Here is a 22506-nt window from a genome sequence, read left to right on the forward strand (position 1 = left end):
CACGAAATGGGTTGCAGGAGGTAACCTTGCTGTACAAAAATCTTTTTAAGCAAACCCTCCAATTTTTTATCCATAGGATCTTTGAAAGCACAATTATCCTCGATAGGAATAGTAGTGCGCTTGTTTAGTGTAGAAACTGCCCCCTCGACCTTAGGGACTGTCTGCCATAAGTCCTTTCTGGGGTCGACCATAGGAAATAATTTCTTAAATATAGGAGGGGGAACAAAAGGTATGCCGGGCTTCTCCCACTCCTTATTCACTATGTCCGCCACCCGCTTGGGTATAGGAAAAGCGTCGGGGTGCACCGGAACCTCTAGGAACTTGTCCATCTTGCACAATTTTTCTGGAATGACCAGGTTGTCACAATCATCCAGTGTAGATAACACCTCCTTAAGCAGTGCGCGGAGATGCTCTAATTTAAATGTCACAACATCAGGTTCTGCCTGTTGAGAAATTCTACCTGAATCTGAAATTTCCCCATCTGACAAAACCTCCCTCATGGCCCCTTCAGATTGGTGTGAGGGTATGACAGAGCAATTATCATCAGCGCCCTCCTGCTCTACAGTGTTTAAAACAGAGCAATCGCGCTTTCTCTGAAATGCAGGCATTTTGGATAAAATATTAGCTATGGAGTTATCCATTACTGCCGTCAATTGTTGCATAGTAACAAGCATTGGCGCGCTAGAAGTACTAGGGGTCTCCTGCGTGGGCAAAACTGGTGTAGACACAGAAGGAGATGATGTAGAACTCTGTCTACTCCCTTCATCTGATGAATCATCTTGGGCAACTTTACTATCTGTGGCAGTACTGTACTTACTTTGTTTGGACGCTATGGCACAATTATCACACAATTTTGAAGGGGGAGACACATTGGCTTCCATACATACAGAACATAGCTTATCTGAAGGTACAGACATGTTAAACAGGCTTAAACTTGTCAATAAAGTACAAAAACCGTTTTAAAACAAAACCGTTACTGTCTCTTTAAATTTTAAACAGGGCACACTTTATTACTGAATATGTGAAAAACTATGAAGGAATTGTTCAAATTTTACCAAATTTTCACCACAGTGTCTTAAAGCATTCAAAGCATTGCACCCCAAATTTCAGACCTTTAACCCTTAAAATGAAAAAACCGGAGCCGGTTACAGTTTTAACCCCTCTACAGTCCCAGCTACAGCCTTTGCTGCGACTTTACCAAACCCAGGGGGGAATACAATACCAAATGAAGCCTTCTAGGAACCTTTTCAACTACTTTCAGATCCACACACATGCAGCTGCATGTCTTACTCTCAAAAGTAACTGCGCAGTAATGGCGCGAAAATGAGGCTCAGCCTACTACAGGAAAGGCCCTTCCTGACTGGAAAGGTCTCTAAACCAGTGCCTGACTTTAAAAAACGTTCCCCAAAGTTTATTAGTGTGAATTTCAACATTAAGCTGTATAAAATGCCCAAATAAAGCAATCGATCTTTCCCATAAAAGTGTTTTATAGCCCATATTAAGCCCTTTATTCTGTTTGAGACTAAGAAAATGGCTTACTGGTCCCCATGAGGGGAAATGACAGCCTTCCAGCATTACACAGTCTTGTTAGAAATATGGCTAGTCATACCTTAAGCAGAAAAGTCTGCTAACTGTTTCCCCCAACTGAAGTTATTTCATCTCAACAGTCCTATGTGGAAACAGCAAACGATTTTAGTTACTGCTGCTAAAATCATATTCCTCTCACAAACAGAACTCTTCATCTTTTTCTGTTTCAGAGTAAATAGTACATACCAGCACTATTTTAAAATAACAAACTCTTGATAGTAGAATAAAAAACTACAACTAAACACCACATACTCTTCACCATCTCCGTGGAGATGTTGCCTGTGCAACGGCAAAGAGAATGACTGGGGTGGGCGGAGCCTAGGAGGGACTATATGGACAGCTTTTGCTGTACTCTTTGCCATTTCCTGTTGGGGAAGAGATATTCCCACAAGTTATGGATGACGCCGTGGACCGGACACACCAATGTTGGAGAAAAGAAGGCATCTAAGCTAAGGAGCACTTGTTTATTGGTGGGTGAATTTATCCACCAATCAGCAAGAGCAACCCAGGTTGTTCACCAAGAATGGGCCGGCATCTAAACTTACATTTCTTGCTTTTCAAATAAAGATACCAAGAGAATGAAGAAAATTAATAATAGGAGTAAATTAGAAAGTTGCTTAAAACTGCCTGCTCTATCTGAATCACAAAAGAAAAAATGTGGGTTCAGTGTCCCTTTAAGAATATGAAGATTTTATTTGTAAACCAATGCATGAAGAACTTTCCTATCAAGTTTGGCATTGGTCAATGCATGGACATTCAACTTAGTGCTTCATAGACATTTGAGGAAACTCCACAATGCTGCACTGCATAGTTTTTCAAAAGAAATACCTGCCTAAGAAGTGCAAACTGTGTATTATGAGCTTTTAATCCCTAGGTTATAGGCACCTGTATCAACTAACAAGCAATTCACAGTCAATAAGATTTTGCTAGTTTATGTCATGACTGCCACTACCCATGGCTTGTTGTCCTGCTGAAGACAGTGGTCCATTCTACTGCATATACTTCTGGTAAAGGAAACAAGACCCACCAAAAACACACATAACAGTGGGGCAATATGGAATAAAGGAAAATATGTATTAAGGGGTTCATTAATTTCATTGATATACTTCTAAAGAGAATAACTTATCTGAAGGAAATAAACTTATGAACTATATATGTGTAGGTTTTGAATAGCTGTTGCGGACATTACAGGTTGCAGAAATGCTAGCCTGTATCGTTTCCTCCTGTAGACCACACATCTATGTAAAACAGGTAAGGTAGGCACGTTTCTTCAGTCAAGTGGTCATATTTCATATGTTAGGCCACCTGCTTAGCCCTGGTAGCATCCACAACATCAGATAATAGGTGATGTAAATTTGACTTCTCACATTTGCATCAAGCGCCACACACATTTATCAGAAGCATGCTAAATACAGATGCAAAAACTGTTAAAAATGGCATCAGAATCCCATGCTTCTCTACTGCACAATAAAAATAACAAAGAAACTTACATGTTTAAGGCACTTGGGCTCTCCAAATGAGGAAAAGACCGTTACAAAGTGGTCGATGTGTTAAAATAGCCTGCACCACATAAATGAAAAACTGATGCAACATGCAAAACATAAAAACAGAATTTATGTTTACCTGATAAATTACTTTCTCCAACGGTGTGTCCGGTCCACGGCGTCATCCTTACTTGTGGGATATTCTCTTCCCCAACAGGAAATGGCAAAGAGCCCAGCAAAGCTGGTCACATGATCCCTCCCAGGCTCCGCCTACCCCAGTCATTCGACCGACGTTAAGGAGGAATATTTGCATAGGAGAAACCATATGGTACCGTGGTGACTGTAGTTAAAGAAAATAAATTATCAGACCTGATTAAAAAAACCAGGGCGGGCCGTGGACCGGACACACCGTTGGAGAAAGTAATTTATCAGGTAAACATAAATTCTGTTTTCTCCAACATAGGTGTGTCCGGTCCACGGCGTCATCCTTACTTGTGGGAACCAATACCAAAGCTTTAGGACACGGATGAAGGGAGGGAGCAAATCAGGTCACCTAAATGGAAGGCACCACGGCTTGCAAAACCTTTCTCCCAAAAATAGCCTCAGAAGAAGCAAAAGTATCAAACATGTAAAATTTGGTAAAAGTGTGCAGTGAAGACCAAGTCGCTGCCCTACATATCTGATCAACAGAAGCCTCGTTCTTGAAGGCCCATGTGGAAGCCACAGCCCTAGTGGAATGAGCTGTGATTCTTTCAGGAGGCTGCCGTCCGGCAGTCTCGTAAGCCAATCTGATGATGCTTTTAATCCAAAAAGAGAGAGAGGTAGAAGTTGCTTTTTGACCTCTCCTTTTACCGGAATAAACAACAAACAAGGAAGATGTTTGTCTAAAATCCTTTGTAGCATCTAAATAGAATTTTAGAGCGCGAACAACATCCAAATTGTGCAACAAACGTTCCTTCTTTGAAACTGGTTTCGGACACAGAGAAGGTACGATAATCTCCTGGTTAATGTTTTTGTTAGAAACAACTTTTGGAAGAAAACCAGGTTTAGTACGTAAAACCACCTTATCTGCATGGAACACCAGATAAGGAGGAGAACACTGCAGAGCAGATAATTCTGAAACTCTTCTAGCAGAAGAAATTGCAACTAAAAACAAAACTTTCCAAGATAATAACTTAATATCAACGGAATGCAAGGGTTCAAACGGAACCCCCTGAAGAACTGAAAGAACTAAATTGAGACTCCAAGGAGGAGTCAAAGGTTTGTAAACAGGCTTAATTCTAACCAGAGCCTGAACAAAGGCTTGAACATCTGGCACAGCGGCCAGCTTTTTGTGAAGTAACACAGACAAGGCAGAAATCTGTCCCTTCAGGGAACTTGCAGATAATCCTTTTTCCAATCCTTCTTGAAGGAAGGATAGAATCCTAGGAATCTTAACCTTGTCCCAAGGGAATCCTTTAGATTCACACCAACAGATATATTTTTTCCAAATTTTGTGGTAAATCTTTCTAGTTACAGGCTTTCTGGCCTGAACAAGAGTATCGATAACAGAATCTGAGAATCCTCGCTTCGATAAGATCAAGCGTTCAATCTCCAAGCAGTCAGCTGGAGTGAAACCAGATTCGGATGTTCGAACGGACCCTGAACAAGAAGGTCTCGTCTCAAAGGTAGCTTCCAAGGAGGAGCCGATGACATATTCACCAGATCTGCGTACCAAGTCCTGCGTGGCCACGCAGGAGCTATCAAGATCACCGACGCCCTCTCCTGATTGATCCTGGCTACCAGCCTGGGGATGAGAGGAAACGGCGGGAACACATAAGCTAGTTTGAAGGTCCAAGGTGCTACTAGTGCATCCACTAGAGCCGCCTTGGGATCCCTGGATCTGGACCCGTAGCAAGGAACTTTGAAGTTCTGACGAGAGGCCATCAGATCCATGTCTGGAATGCCCCACAGCTGAGTGACTTGGGCAAAGATTTCCGGATGGAGTTCCCACTCCCCCGGATGCAATGTCTGACGACTCAGAAAATCCGCTTCCCAATTTTCCACTCCTGGGATGTGGATAGCAGACAGGTGGCAGGAGTGAGACTCCGCCCATAGAATGATTTTGGTCACTTCTTCCATCGCCAGGGAACTCCTTGTTCCCCCCTGATGGTTGATGTACGCAACAGTTGTCATGTTGTCTGATTGAAACCGTATGAACTTGGCCCTCGCTAGCTGAGGCCAAGCCTTGAGAGCATTGAATATCGCTCTCAGTTCCAGAATATTTATCGGTAGAAGAGATTCTTCCCGAGACCAAAGACCCTGAGCTTTCAGGGATCCCCAGACCGCGCCCCAGCCCATCAGACTGGCGTCGGTCGTGACAATGACCCACTCTGGTCTGCGGAATGTCATCCCTCGTGACAGGTTGTCCAGGGACAGCCACCAACGGAGTGAGTCTCTGGTCCTCTGATTTACTTGTATCTTCGGAGACAAGTCTGTATAGTCCCCATTCCACTGACTGAGCATGCACAGTTGTAATGGTCTTAGATGAATGCGTGCAAAAGGAACTATGTCCATTGCCGCTACCATCAACCCGATCACTTCCATGCACTGAGCTATGGAAGGAAGAGGAACGGAATGGAGTATCCGACAAGAGTCTAGAAGTTTTGTTTTTCTGGCCTCTGTCAGAAAAATCCTCATTTCTAAGGAGTCTATTATTGTTCCCAAGAAGGGAACCCTTGTTGACGGAGATAGAGAACTCTTTTCCACGTTCACTTTCCATCCGTGAGATCTGAGAAAGGCCAGGACAATGTCCGTGTGAGCCTTTGCTTGAGGAAGGGACGACGCTTGAATCAGAATGTCGTCCAAGTAAGGTACTACAGCAATGCCCCTTGGTCTTAGCACAGCTAGAAGGGACCCTAGTACCTTTGTGAAAATCCTTGGAGCAGTGGCTAATCCGAAAGGAAGCGCCACGAACTGGTAATGTTTGTCCAGGAATGCGAACCTCAGGAACCGATGATGTTCCTTGTGGATAGGAATATGTAGATACGCATCCTTTAAATCCACCGTGGTCATGAATTGACCTTCCTGGATGGAAGGAAGAATAGTTCGAATGGTTTCCATCTTGAACGATGGAACCTTGAGAAACTTGTTTAAGATCTTGAGATCTAAGATTGGTCTGAACGTTCCCTCTTTTTTGGGAACTATAAACAGATTGGAGTAGAACCCCATCCCTTGTTCTCTTAATGGAACGGGATGAATCACTCCCATTTTTAACAGGTCTTCTACACAATGTAAGAATGCCTGTCTTTTTATGTGGTCTGAAGACAACTGAGACCTGTGGAACCTCCCCCTTGGGGGAAGTCCCTTGAATTCCAGAAGATAACCTTGGGAGACTATTTCTAGCGCCCAAGGATCCAGAACATCTCTTGCCCAAGCCTGAGCGAAGAGAGAGAGTCTGCCCCCCACCAGATCCGGTCCCGGATCGGGGGCCAACATTTCATGCTGTCTTGGTAGCAGTGGCAGGTTTCTTGGCCTGCTTTCCCTTGTTCCAGCCTTGCATTGGTCTCCAAGCTGGCTTGGCTTGAGAAGTATTACCCTCTTGCTTAGAGGACGTAGCACTTTGGGCTGGTCCATTTCTACGAAAGGGACGAAAATTAGGTTTATTTTTTGCCTTGAAAGGCCGATCCTGAGGAAGGGCGTGGCCCTTACCCCCAGTGATATCCGAGATAATCTCTTTCAAGTCAGGGCCAAACAGCGTTTTCCCCTTGAAAGGAATGTTAAGTAGCTTGTTCTTGGAAGACGCATCAGCCGACCAAGATTTCAACCAAAGCGCTCTGCGCGCCACAATAGCAAACCCAGAATTCTTAGCCGCTAACCTAGCCAATTGCAAAGTGGCGTCTAGGGTGAAAGAATTAGCCAATTTGAGAGCATTGATTCTGTCCATAATCTCCTCATAAGGAGGAGAATCACTGTCGACCGCCTTTATCAGCTCATCGAACCAGAAACATGCGGCTGTAGCGACAGGGACAATGCATGAAATTGGTTGTAGAAGGTAACCCTGCTGAACAAACATCTTTTTAAGCAAACCTTCTAATTTTTTATCCATAGGATCTTTGAAAGCACAACTATCCTCTATGGGTATAGTGGTGCGTTTGTTTAAAGTGGAAACCGCTCCCTCGACCTTGGGGACTGTCTGCCATAAGTCCTTTCTGGGGTCGACCATAGGAAACAATTTTTTAAATATGGGGGGAGGGACGAAAGGAATACCGGGCCTTTCCCATTCTTTATTAACAATGTCCGCCACCCGCTTGGGTATAGGAAAAGCTTCTGGGAGCCCCGGCACCTCTAGGAACTTGTCCATTTTACATAGTTTCTCTGGGATGACCAACTTGTCACAATCATCCAGAGTGGATAATACCTCCTTAAGCAGAATGCGGAGATGTTCCAACTTAAATTTAAATGCAATCACCTCAGGTTCAGCTTGTTGAGAAATGTTCCCTGAATCAGTAATTTCTCCCTCAGACAAAACCTCCCTGGCCCCATCAGACTGAGTTAGGGGCCCTTCAGAAATATTAATATCAGCGTCGTCATGCTCTTCAGTATCTAAAACAGAGCAGTCGCGCTTACGCTGATAAGTGTTCATTTTGGCTAAAATGTTTTTGACAGAATTATCCATTACAGCCGTTAATTGTTGCATAGTAAGGAGTATTGGCGCGCTAGATGTACTAGGGGCCTCCTGAGTGGGCAAGACTCGTGTAGACGAAGGAGGGAATGATGCAGTACCATGCTTACTCCCCTCACTTGAGGAATCATCTTGGGCATCATTGTCATTGTCACATAAATCACATTTATTTAAATGAATAGGAATTCTGGCTTCCCCACATTCAGAACACAGTCTATCTGGTAGTTCAGACATGTTAAACAGGCATAAACTTGATAACAAGTACAAAAAACGTTTTAAAATAAAACCGTTACTGTCACTTTAAATTTTAAACTGAACACACTTTATTACTGCAAATGCGAAAAAACATGAAGGAATTGTTCAAAATTTACCAAATTTTCACCACAGTGTCTTAAAGCCTTAAAAGTATTGCACACCAAATTTGGAAGCTTTAACCCTTAAAATAACGGAACCGGAGCCGTTTTGAACTTTAACCCCTTTACAGTCCCTGGTATCTGCTTTGCTGAGACCCAACCAAGCCCCAAGGGGAATACGATACCAAATGACGCCTTCAGAAAGTCTTTTCTAAGTATCAGAGCTCCTCTCACATGCGACTGCATGCCATGCCTCTCAAAAACAAGTGCGCAACACCGGCGCGAAAATGAGGCTCTGCCTATGCTTTGGGAAAGCCCCTAAAGAATAAGGTGTCTAAAACAGTGCCTGCCGATATTATTATATCAAAATACCAAGATAAAATGATTCCTCAAGGCTAAATATGTGTTAATAATCAATCGATTTAGCCCAAAAAAAGTCTACAGTCTTAATAAGCCCTTTTTGAAGCCCTTATTTACAATCGTAATAAACATGTCTTACCGGATCCCAGAGGGAAAATGACAGCTTCCAGCATTACATCGTCTTGTTAGAATGTGTCATACCTCAAGCAGCAAGAGACTGCTCACTGTTCCCCCAACTGAAGTTAATTGCTCTCAACAGTCCTGTGTGGAACAGCCATGGATTTTAGTGACGGTTGCTAAAATCATTTTCCTCATACAAACAGAAATCTTCATCTCTTTTCTGTTTCTGAGTAAATAGTACATACCAGCACTATTTCAAAATAACAAACTCTTGATTGAATAATAAAAACTACAGTTAAACACTAAAAAACTCTAAGCCATCTCCGTGGAGATGTTGCCTGTACAACGGCAAAGAGAATGACTGGGGTAGGCGGAGCCTGGGAGGGATCATGTGACCAGCTTTGCTGGGCTCTTTGCCATTTCCTGTTGGGGAAGAGAATATCCCACAAGTAAGGATGACGCCGTGGACCGGACACACCTATGTTGGAGAAATAAAAAACATGTGTATTAGTGCACTCCCCGTTAATTACAGAAAAGTGGCAAAAGAAACTGCAGTTTTATATGAATGCATAAAAAAAAATAGAATAATGCACATAGAATCTGCCTATGCAAATGAATAGCAAGCATGCGCCCCAAAAATGCATAGCAAAAAAATCTTGCCTGATAGACAAAATTACTGAGTTTACACAGCAGATCCTGGAGAAAAATAGTTAACCATCAAGGAAAAGAGGAATCTTATATCACCTGAAATAGGCTGGGTTTTAGGATTATGCCTGTCCCTCAAAAGGGGAAAAACTCTTCACTGGTGAAGGCTACTAGGGTTAGCCAAGATAAAAGCACTACATTTTACAGAACAAAAAAAAAAGAAAATTTAAAGATGACCTGTGAAAAATTTGTCTTTGGGTGTCCACTAAGAGCGAACACTTTACCTGCTTTTTAGCATTAAAATAACTGATAAATAAATGGAGTGACAACTTTTGTACAGTGTTTGCGCAGTATCAATAACCTCTGCAATGCATTGCATAAGAGATGTTCACTGGCAGAAATGGAGACAAAATAAATCAAACAGAGATTAGTAGTAAGTATATGCTGGGGTATTCAAAATGTGAATGTACTTGAATGTATACTCCAAGGTAGACACAGGATGCATGTAAAAGGTAGCAATCTTAAAGATAAAATAAGGTAAGCAGGCATTTTTGTAAACAAATTTATATTACAAAATTTGCTTAAAAGTGTACACTGGTATAGTACAGTCCCAATGTACTATCTATTTTTTTTTTTAAAGAAATGACACTTATTATATAAGTTTCTGTGTGGTATGACATATCTTATGTAGCTAGCAGTTAATATGTAGAGTGATATAATCTGTAGATTCCCCTGAACAAATAATGTCTCTGACTTTGTACCAACAGCTTGAATAGGATAGGACAAGGAGTGTCTTTTATAGGTCCATAGAAATAGACATCAACTTCTAACAGTATATGAACAAGTTAAGCACAAAAGCCTTTACTTAATATTACAAAGTGGCTTGTATATTGCCCTTTATGTGTCAAAATCATGCTTTAAATACACTTTAACAACCCAACAGACTGAACTTCAGGTGTGTAGATCGATGACTAACACATTTGCCTTGCAGTAGAAGGTAATAACACAATAACCTTGCCTGTTTACTGAGAATGATTTTCAACCAGTAGAACAATAAAGTTATAAGTGTTTTTTTTTTAAATAAAAAATAATAATCTTTCAGGCTGAAAAGACTTTTACCCTTCGACTCCCTAACTTTACTGACTTTAAACATCCTGGACGAGAGTGTCTTCCAGGATGAAACTATTGTGCCACTTCCCAGGCAATATCAATGCTAGTTGCAGAGCGATAAAGGAATAGTATACACCCAAAAACAGTTAGTTTTCCTCTTCTGGCCTTTGTCCACACCTCGAACCATTTTTCTCAGTGGTTTTAGCTCATTAGATAACCCCTTTATCAGGTAACAAACAAATTAGAAAATGTAGAAATAGGACAAAGCGTGATGGCAATTGAATAGTGTTTGAAATTTCTTGCTTCTATCTATTTCATAGAGTACAAAGGAAAAGCACAGTTTTCATATGTGCTTCATAAAGGCCCAAGGATACATACAAACTAAGAGTGGATGCAGACCAAACGGTCTGCGGCACAACAGGGTGGAATCTAATCCCTTTCTGTGCATCTGGAGAGGTTTGCACTACACCCTTTATGGTAATCCCTTAACTGCAGCACCCAGAGTATAAAGTGAGCTATAGCAGAACACAATCAGACTCTTGCTTTTGTCTCGGTCTGCGCTCTCCAGCAGGCCGGCCTGAACTCTGCTCTCTTGCCTAGGGAAGAAAAACAAAAGCATAACGTTATTTGTGTACTTCTAAAACACAAGTTTGTTTCACATAAAGAACTTTTGAATCAATCATTCACGTGATTTTTTAAAAAAATGTTTATTACATAACTATTACTTTACAAATAATGAGGGTCAAACAGTGCATCTACTTGATACTTGTGAAATTAAGTGGTGGAAAAATCACATAAAGATTAATGGAGGTAAAGTATAATTATCATTTTAATTGTCGGTGAGCAGTGTAATGGGAACATTGTCATTTTAGCTGGTTGTTCTCCCCCCTCCCTTGCACTCTCTCTTAACTGTTCTTTTTACTCCCTCACACCCTACACCCTCTAATTTCCACTGAGGCCCCCTTCACTATCTCCGCATTCTCACTCAAACTTAATCTCAGTGTCCCCTCCTCTCTCTCTCACCCATTCTGCCCCCCTCTCTATCACATTTCAACCCCCATCTGGTTACTTTTCACATTTGCAGCAAAACAAATAGAACAGAGAGAGGCGCCACATGTGCAAATCAATAGCACAAGATGTATCGTGCACAGTGAGAAAATACAGGGTACTCAATTGTGCCTATAGAAGCAGGCTGGATTTTTATCAGCAGTCCAGCTAGATGAACTCCGACGTGACTGGACCTCGAGGCACAGGAACACTGAATCTGCAGTTGAACAGAGGAGGGCAACCAACCCTCAAGGTAGCGTAAACTAGGAGATAAACACTGAGCACGGAGAGTTTAAAACAAACCAAATGGGTCTATTAAAAAATATATAAAAAAAACAGAGTTAAAAACAACTCATGCTTACTACAGTGTAATCTCTAGCATCAGATTAGAGAACCTATGCAACACGTTTCTCGGTAGAACCATTTCATTAGGCATGTTAAATTGTTGTGAATAATCCCCTTATATAGGGCTAAGCTACCACAAGGAGTAATAAGGACCCTCCCCTTCAATAATCAGACCGCCCAATCAGAACCCTTCATCTCAACAATACCAAATTGTTGCACCTGTGTCTAACTAGTGGTTACAAAACCATGTAACAAATATAGAAACTAATTGTTGCACCTGTATCTAACTAGTAGATGCAAAACAATAATATATATATATATGATCTATATTGATCGCTCTCGTGTATTAAAATACTAAAATACTAACAGCACATTTTGATCACAAATCTCAGTTCGCACCAGTTTGTTGCCACTATGCGGATGTTCCTTATGATCAACAACCACATGTTCCGATTTAAAATTAAAAAATCAATATATTTTTCTATTGTGGGTGTCCCAAACTAAATGTAATACATAGATACTATACTGGTTACGTGTAGTTTAATGCACTTAAAAGCGGGTCAGCGATCACCATTATGCTCATAACCTACATCGTTGCGAGCACCGGACTAGTGATGCGTAAGTTGACTACGCCCCTAGATGAGTTGTGATAGGTGCAGCGCTGTTGACGTGTCAGTATTTGTAAAAGTCTACGTGACTAACAAAAATTTGACAAAAAATATCGACAGTAAACACTAACCTATATGGAAAACATGAAAAAGGTGAATTAAAGTTCATATGATCCAATGAAGGAGGGACATAGTGATAATTCATATGAACTTTCATTTGTTAGTTAACTATCGGCAATGAACATATGCCAAATACCGACCCTAAGATCTTCAGGAGTAGTATAGTGTGATCAGTGGAAAGTAAAAAAGGACATATAAGAATGTTATAATATAATAATATTTTACTATAAAATAACAATATTGTGTAGCTAAATACGTGAGCAGTTATACTGGTGATGAATGCAATTACTGCATGTGATAAGCTCAATAAAGACGTATTAGAGGACGTGAATAAGAGTTCACATTGATGTGATAATATTTGTATTTAATAATGTGAAAAAACGCGGTTGTGCCATATGTGCGACTTAAATCATAACTAGATGTGTATGTAATAAACACTGGGAGAATATAATGTTAAAGGAATACAAAATCCTTGGAATAACGTGATATAAGACTAAGGGAAATAACCTTAAAATAAATACTACTACCCATATATAAAAAAAATAGTATAAGACTATGTGGTGAATAGAAACAGATACAGACCTCCAGATATAGTGCAATTCATATTGGCAACAAACTGTATCTAGTACAATAAATGAGTAGATCTCCATGAAACAATTTGGTGTTGAGATTCTGGTGTACATATAAACAACCGAAAATATATATGAATACATAATAGGAAAATAATAACTATAAGTGTCCCATTCTATTAGTTGTAATAGCAACAAGGCCACTCCTGCATAAGTAACCCAACCTATATTTACACAAAAACAGCAGAATCTATCACTTCACTGTTTGATGTTTGTAAATCCAATAGGAGTAAGCATGAGTTGTTTGTAACTATGGTTTTTTAAATATATTTTTTTAATAAACCCATTTGGTTTGTTTTAAACTCTTAGTGCTCAGTGTTTATCTCCCAGGATACGCTACCTTGAGGGTTGTTTGCCCTCCCTCTCTGTTACACTGCAGATCCAATGTTGCTGTGCTTCTGGAGTTCCAGTCACGCTGGAGATCAGCTAGCTGGACTGCTGATAAAAACCCAGCCTGCTTCTATAGGCACAATTGAGTGCCATTGTTACATGTGAGTAGCCTGTGTTTTCTCACTGTGCGTGATACATCTTGAGCTATTGATTTGCACATACGGCGCCACTTTCTGTTCTATTTGTTTTGCTGTAGAGTCTTCACACCGTCCCTGGTGAAGTAAGAGTGCTGCCTTCCTCCTCCACCAAGTTTAAGATCTTGTGTTCCTGATGAAAGGACTCCTCATCTATACCAATTCCGGAGCTATGTATATGGCCTTTAAGACTCTATCATAACCATCTGGTGCTATTTAAATATAGCTATTCATACAGCTATCTAATTTGGACACTGCTGTCTTTTTAATTGTTGTTAATTCTTGCATTACTGTTACCATTTGTACTTTGGCAGCTATACATACAGTATGTTCATTGTTCTATAGCTTATATTTAATAGTTTCTACTTTTGCAATCTCCCCTTTAGCGCCTCCTATAGGGGATATATATTAGCATTGTATTTCCTTTATTTCTCTTTCACATTTATGTATACTGTATATAATAATTAGTAGAGACCACTAGTGTCTCAATCCTATACCAATAGCCATTTGTTGAGGGGTAGTATTTTTATACTCAGAGAATAGGCACTAATACACAATGTCCATTCATGGAAAGCTTTCCTAGTACTATAAAAAAGCAACTGAAAACAGTACCAACAAATTTATCATACTATGGGCTAAAAAGTTTTCAGCGATCACAATCTATTTTCAAAAAGACCTTTCAACACCTTTTCGGAATCAGTTTTGCCTTTTCAAATTAAACACCTCAAGGTGCTTGATAAAGCCCTAAAGTTGCCTTTTGGACATATTTGCAAGTATTTCAGGAATATTTGGAATCATTCTATTATATAGCACTTTGCAAGACACTTGGGAATGGCGGCAGGAGATAATTTAGAGGTGTATTTGTGTATATGGTATTGATTCATCAAAGCTCTATATATGCATCACTATTGTATAGTCTGTCTGCAGTGGCCTGGGGACACATTTACATATATGTTGATTTACAAATGTGTATGTGTTAAAGGGACATAAAACCCCCCAAAAAAGTTTCTTTCATGGTTCAGTTTTACATCCTGTATCTGATTTGTCTAGTTCTCTTGGTATCCATTGTTGAAAAGCATACCTAGGTAGGCTTGGGAGCTAGCTGTTGCTTGGTGGATGCACATATATTCCTCTTGCTATTGGCTTATCTATATGTATATTGCTGCTCCTTCAATAAAGTATACCAAGAGAATAAAACAAAATTGATAATAGACGTAAATTGGAAAGTTGTTTAAAGGCTCTTAGTAAGTAGGCTCTATCTAAATCACGAAAGAAAAAACATAATTTATGTAAGAACTTACCTGATAAATTAATTTCTTTCCTATTGGCAAGAGTCCATGAGCTAGTGACGTATGGGATATACAATCCTACCAGGAGGGGCAAAGTTTCCGAAACCTCAAAATGCCTATAAATACACCCCTCACCACACCCACAATTCAGTTTAACGAATAGCCAAGTAGTGGGGTGATAAAATAAGGAGTAAAAAGCATACAAAAAGAGGAACTGGAAAATAAAATTGTGCTTTTTATACAAAAAAGTAAATTTATGCTTACCTGAGAAATTAATTTCTTCTATGGTACGACAAGTCCACGGATTAATCCTTTACTTGTGGGATATTATCATCCTGCTAACAGGAAGTGGCAAAAAGCACCACAGCAGAGCTGTCTATATAGCTCCTCCTTTAGCTCCACCCCCCAGTCATTCGACCGAAGGTACAGGAAGAAAAAGGAGAAACTACAAGGTGCAGAGGTGACTGAAGTTTAAAATAAAAAAATATAATCTGTCTTAAAATGACAGGGCGGGCCGTGGACTCGTCGTACCATAGAAGAAATTAATTTATCAGGTAAGCATAAATTTACTTTTCTTCTATAAGGTATGACGAGTCCACGGATTCATCCTTTACTTGTGGGATACAATACCAAAGCTACAGGACATGGATGAACGGGAAGGACAAGACAGATGGTTAAACAGAAGGCACCACTGCTTGAAGAACTTTTCTCCCAAAAATAGCCTCCGAAGAAGCGAAAGTATCAAATATGTAAAATTTGGAAAAGGTATTAAGCAAAGACCAAGTCGCAGCCTTACAAATCTGTTCAACAGAAGCATCATTTTTAAAAGCCCATGTGGAAGCCACCGCTCTAGTAGAGTGAGCTGTAATCCTTTAGGAGGCTGCTGTCCAGCAGTCTCGTATGCCAAACGGATGATGCTTTTCAGCCAAAAAGAAAGAGAGGTAGCCGTAGCTTTTTGACCTCTACGTTTTCCAGAATAGACAACAAAGAAGATGTTTGACGGAAATCTTTGGTTGCTTGCAAGTAAAACTTCAAAGCACGAACCACGTCCAAGTTGTGCAACAGACGCTCCTTCTTAGAGGAAGGATTAGGACACAGAGAAGGAACAACAATTTCATGATTGATATTCCTATTAGTAACAACCTTAGGAAGGAATCCAGGTTTGGTACGCAAAACCACCTTATCAGCATGGAAAACAAGATAAGGCGAGTCGCATTGCAATGCAGATAATTCAGAAACTCTTCGAGCCGAAGAGATAGCAACTAAAAACAGAACTTTCCAAGATAGAAGCTTAATATCTATGGAATGCATAGGTTCAAACGGAACCCCTTGAAGAACTTTAAGAACTAAATTCAAACTCCATGGAGGAGCAACAGGTTTAAACACAGGCTTGATTCTAACTAAAGCCTGACAGAACGACTGAACGTCTGGAACATCTGCCAGACGCTTGTGCAGTAGAATTGATAAGGCAGATATCTGTCCCTTTAAGGAACTAGCTGATAGCCCCTTCTCCAATCCTTCTTGGAGAAAGGACAAAATCCTAGGAATCCTGATCTTACTCCATGAGTAGCCTTTGGATTCGCACCAATAAAGATATTTACGCCATATCTTATGATAAATTTTCCTAGTGACAGGCTTTCTTTCGAGCCTGAATCAAGGTATCTATGATCGACTCAGAGAAACCCCGCTTGGATAAAATCAAGCGTTCAATCTCAAAGCAGTCAGCCGCAGAGAAACTAGATTTGGATGCTGGAACGGACCTTGAATCAGAAGGTCCTGTCTCAGTGGCAGAGTCCATGGTGGAAGAGATGACATGTCCACCAGGTCTGCATACCAAGTCCTGCGTGGCCACGCAGGTGCTATCAAAATCACTGAAGCTCTCTCCTGTTTGATTCTGGCAATCAAATGAGGAAGGAGAGGAAATGGTGGAAACACATAAGCCAGGTTGAACGACTAGGGTACTGCTAGAGCATCTATCAGTACTGCCTGAGGATCCCTTGACCTGGACCCATAACAAGGAAGTTTGGCGTTCTGACGAGATGCCATCAGATCCAATTCTGGTGTGCCCCATTGCTGAATCAAATGTGCAAACACCTCTGGATGGAGTTCCCACTCCCCCGGATGAAAAGTCTGACTTAGAAAATCCGCTTCCCAGTTCTCCACTCCTGGGATATAGATTGCTGATAGATGGCAAGAGTGAGTCTCTGCCCATCGAATTATTTTGGTAACCTCTATCATTGCTAGAGAACTCTTTGTTCCCCCCTGATGATTGATATATGCTACAGTTGTGATATTGTCCGACTGGAATCTTATGAATCTGGCCGAAGCCAGCTGAGGCCACGCCAGAAGCGCACTGAATATCGCTCTCAGTTCTAGAATATTTATCGGGAGGAGAGCTTCTACCTGAGTCCACAAACCCTGTGCTTTCAGGGAATTCCAGACTGCACCCCAGCCCAATAGGCTGGCGTCCGTCGTCACTATGACCCATGCTGGCCTGCGGAAACACATTCCCTGGGACAGATGATCCTGTGACAACCACCAAAGAAGAGAGTCTCTGTCTGGTCTCTTGATCCAGATTTATCTGAGGAGATAAATTTGCATAATCCCCATTCCACTGTTTGAGCATGCATAGTTGCAGTGGTCTGAGAGGCAAGCGAGCAAACGGAACTATGTCCATTGCCGCTACCATTAGTCCGATTACCTCCATACACTGAGCCACTGACGGCCGAGGAATGGAATGAAGAGCTCGACAGATGGTTAAAATCTTTGATTTCCTGACCTCCGTCAGAAAAATTTTCATGTCCACCGAATCTATTAGAGTTCCCAGGAATGGAATTCTTGTGAGAGGGATAAGTGAACTCTTTTTTACGTTCACCTTCTACCCATGAGATCTTAGAAAAGCCAACACGATGTCCGTGTGAGACTTGGCTAGTTGGTAAGTCGACGCCTGAATTAAGATATCGTCCAGATAAGGCGCCACAGCTATGCCCCGCGGCCTTAGAACCGCCAGAAGGGACCCTAGCAGCTTTGTGAAAATTCTGGGAGCTGTGGCCAACCCCAAGGGAAGAGCCACAAACTGGTAATGCTTGTCCAGAAAGGCGAACCTGAGGAACTGGTGATGATATTTGTGGATAGGGGTGTGTAGATACGCATCCTTTAAGTCCACGGTGGTCATATATTGACCCTCCTGAATCATTGGTAAAATAGTCCGAATGGTCTCCATCTTAAAGATGGGAATCTGAGGAATTTGTTTAGGATCTTGAGATCTAAAATTGGTCTGAAGGTTCCCTCTTTTTTGGGAACCACAAACAGATTTGAGTAGAACCCCTGCCCCTGTTCTGTTTTTGGAACTGGGCAGGACACTCCCATGGTATATAGGTCTTCTACACAGCGTAAAAACGCCTCTCTTTTTGTCTGGTTTACAGACAATTGAGAAAGATGGAATCTCCCCCTTGGAGGAGAATCTTTGAAATCTAGAAGATACCCCTGGGTTACGATTTCTAAAGCCCAGGAGTCCTGATCCTCTCTTGCCCAAGCCTGAGCAAAGAGAGAGAAAGTCTGCCCCCTACTAGATCCGGTCCCGGATCGGGGGCTACCCCTTCATGCTGTCTTGGTGGCAGCAGCGGGCTTCTTGGCCTGTTTACCCTTGTTCCAAGTCTGGTTAGGTCTCCAGACTGACTTGGATTGAGCATAATTTCCCTCTTGCTTTGCAGCAGGGGAAGAGGTAGAGGGACCACCTTTGAAGTTTCAAAAGGAACGAAAATTATTTTGTTTGGTCCTCATCTTATTTGTCTTATCCTGAGGAAGGGCATGGCCTTTCCCTCCAGTGATGTCTGAAATGATCTCTTTCAGTTCAGGCCTGAATAGGGTCTTACCCTTGAAAGGGATGGCTAAAAGCTTAGATTTTGATGACACATCAGCAGACCAGGACTTAAGCCATAACGCTCTACGCACTAAAATGGCAAAACCTCAATTCTTTGCCGCTAATTTAGCCAGTTGAAAAGCGGCATCTGTAATGAAAGAATTAGCTAGCTTGAGAGCCCTAATTCTATCCAGAATATCATCTAATGGGGTCTCAACCTGAAGAGCCTCCTCTAGAGCCTCGAACCAAAAAGAAGCTGCAGTAGTTACAGGAACAATGCACGCTATAGGTTGGAGAAGAAAACCCTGATGAACAAATATTTTCTTTAGGAGACCCTCTAATTTTTTATCCATAGGATCTTTGAAAGCACAACTGTCCTCAATAGGTATAGTTGTACGCTTAGCCAGGGTAGAAATAGCTCCCTCCATCTTAGGGACCGTCTGCCACGAGTCCCGCATGGTGTCTGATATGGGAAACATTTTCTTAAAAGTAGGAGGGGGAGCGAACGGAATACCTGGTCTATCCCACTCCTTAGTAACAATGTCCGAAATCATCTTAAGGACCGGAAAAATATCAGTGTAGGCAGGAACCTCTAGAAATCTGTCCATTTTACACAATTTCTCTGGAACTACAATAGGGTCACAATCATCCAGAGTCGCTAAAACCTCCCTGAGCAATAAGCGGAGGTGTTCTAGTTTAAATTTAAAAGCCGTCATATCTGAGTCTGTCTGAGGGAACATATTTCCTGAATCAGAAATCTCTCCCTCAGACAGCAAGTCCCTCACCCCCAACTCAGAACATTGTGAGGGTACATCGGATATGGGTAATAAAGCGTCAGAGGGCTCAGCATTTGTTCTCACACCAGACCTACTGCGCTTCCCCTGCAACCCAGGCAGCTTAGATAAAACCTCTGTGAGGGTAGTATTCATAACTGCGGCCATATCTTGCAGGGTGAAAGAATTAGACGCACTAGTACTTGGCGTCGCTTGTGCGGGAGTTAATGGTTGTGACACTTGGGGAGAATTAGATGGCATAACCTGATTCCCTTCTGACTGAGAATCATCCATGCGACATACTTTTAGCAGCTAAAATATGTTCTTTGCAATTTATTGACCTTTCAGTGCATGAGGGACACATTCTAAGTGGGGGTTCCACAATGGCTTCTAAACATATTGAACAATGACTTTCTTCAATCTCAGACATGTTGAACAGGCTAGTAATGACTACAAACAAGCATGAAAACACTTTACTTAGTGAAAAAAATAATCTTAAAAAACGGTTCTGCGCCATTAAGAGAAAAAAAGCATACACGTTCTGCAAAACTGCTTTAAAATGCACCAAATATTTCAAATTTTTGCAAGCAGACTCAATATGTGTAGTTAAGTTTGCTTGAAGAAATTAAAAACTAATATTTTATCACCTCTTTCACTTTACCCTTCCTAGTACTTAGAGTAGGCAAAGAGAATGACTGGGGGGTGGAGCTAAGGGAGGAGCTATATAGACAGCTCTGCTGTGGTGCTCTTTGCCACTTCCTGTTAGCAGGAGGATAATATCCCACAAGTAAAGGATGAATCCGTGGACTCGTCGTACCTTATAGAATAAATCATAACCACCATAAAAAAGGGTAGGCCTCATGGACTCTTGCCAATATGAAAGAAATTAATTTATCAGGCAAGTTCTTACATAAATTATGTTTTCTTTCATGTAATTGGCAAGAGTCCATGAGCTAGTGATATATGGGATAGAAATACCCAAGATGTTGGAGATCACAGAAGAGTCACTAGAAAGGGAGGGATAAAATAAAAACAGCTATTTCCGCTGAAAAAATGAAATCCAAAAAAAAATAAAGTATCTTATAAATTTCAAGAAAAAACCTTAAATCATAAGCAGAATAATCAAACAGACAGCTGGCTGAAGAACTCTTCTACCAAAGACTGCTTCAGAAGAAGCAAATACATCAAAATAGTAAAATTTAATAAATGCATGCAAAGAAGACCAAGTTGCTGCTTTGCAAATCTGATCAACGGAAGCTTCATTCTTAAAAGCCCAAGAAGTGGCGACCAATCTAGTAGAATGAGCTGTAATTTTCTGAGGCGGAGACTGTCCCGCCTCTAAATAAGCCTTGTGAATCAAAAGCTTGTACCAAGATGCCAAAGAAATGGCAGAGGCTTTCTGACCTTTCCTAGGAACAGAAAAACCAACACATAGCCTAGAAGTCTTCCTGAAATCTTTAGTAGCTTCGACATAATATTTCAAAGCTCTTACAACGTCCAAAGAATGTAAAGATTTTTCAAGAGTATTCTTGGGATTAGGACACAAGGAAGGAACAACAATTTCCCTACTAATGTTGTTAGAATTCACAACCTTAGGAAGAAATTTAAGCAAAGTCCGCAAAACAGCCATATCCTGATGGAAAATCAGAAAAGGAGACTCACAAGAGAGAGAAGACCATTCAGAAACTCTTCTAGCTGAAGAGATAGCCAAAAGAAACAACACTTTCCAAGAAAGTAGTTTAATATCCAAAGAATGCATAGGCTCAAAAGGAGGAGCCTGCATAGTCTTCAAAACCAAATTAAGACTCTAAGGAGGAGAGATTGATTTAACAACAGGCTTTATACGAACCAAAGCCTGAACAAAACAGTGAATATCAGGAAGTTTAGCAATCTTTCTATGAAATAAAAAACAAAGAGCAGAGATTTGTCCCTTCAAGGTACTTGCAGACAAACCTTTATCCAAACCATCCTGAAGAAACTGTAAAATTCTAGGAATCCTAAAAGAATGCCAAGAGAATTTATATGAGAAAAACAACATGATAATAAATCGTCCTTGAAACAGAATTACGAGCCTGTAGCATAGTATTAATCAGTAATAAAAACCTCTATGACTAAGTACTAAGCGTTCAATTTCCATACCTTCAAATTTAGCAACATGAGATCCTGATGGAAAAATGGCCCTTGAGACAGAAGGTCCGGCCTTAAAGGAAGTGGCCAAGGTTAGCAACTGGACATACGGACAAGATCAGCATACCAAAACCTGTGAGGCCACGCTGGTGCTATCAGAAACACATGCAATTGTTCCAATATGATCTTGGAGATCACCCTTGGAAGAAGAACTAGAGGCGGAAATATGTAAGCAGGTTGGTAAAACCAAGGAACTGCTAACGCATCCACCATCTCCGCTTGAGGATCCCTGGACCTGGAAAGGTACCTGGGAAGCTTCTTGTTTAGATCATCAGATCGATTTCGGGGAGACCCCACATCTGTACAATCTGACAAAATACATCTGGATGGATGGATGGAGAGACCACTCCTCTGGATGTAAATACTAACGACTGAGATAATCCGCTTCCCAATTGTCTACACCTGGGATATGTATAGCAGAAATTAGACAGGAGTTGGATTCCACCCAAGAAAGTATCCAAGATACTTCTTTCATTGCTAAAGGACTGCGAGTTCCCCCTTGATAATAGACATATGCCACAGTTGTGATATTGTCTGTCTGAAAACGAATTAATAATTCTCTCTTTAATAGCGGCCAAGTCTGAAGAGCCCTGAAAATAGCAAGAAGTTCTAAAATATTGATTGGTAACCTCGCCTCTTGAGGATTCCAAACTCCTTGTGCTGTCAGAGGCTCCCAGACAGCTCCCCAACCTGTGAGACTTCGATCTGTTGAAATCACAGTCAAGGGAGGACGAACAAAAGAGGCCCCTTGAATAATACGATGATGGACTAACCACCAGGACAGAGAGAGTTGAATGTTG

At 41.1% G+C, this 22506-nt stretch overlaps 1 protein-coding gene across 1 annotated transcript in view; it reads right to left on the reverse strand.

The window, feature by feature from the left end:
* Positions 1–9760: 9760 nt before the first annotated feature.
* MINDY1 (MINDY lysine 48 deubiquitinase 1) overlaps positions 9761–22506 on the reverse strand; it is a 271933-nt gene continuing 259187 nt past the window's right edge. The window contains exon 10 of the mRNA XM_053704855.1: positions 9761–10918. Within this exon, the coding sequence (XP_053560830.1) occupies positions 10838–10918 (81 nt within the window). The 3' untranslated portion in view covers positions 9761–10837. The remainder of the gene's footprint in view (positions 10919–22506) is intronic.

The sequence above is a fragment of the Bombina bombina genome, chromosome 1, assembly GCF_027579735.1.
Source record: "Bombina bombina isolate aBomBom1 chromosome 1, aBomBom1.pri, whole genome shotgun sequence".
Classification (NCBI taxonomy): domain Eukaryota; kingdom Metazoa; phylum Chordata; class Amphibia; order Anura; family Bombinatoridae; genus Bombina; species Bombina bombina.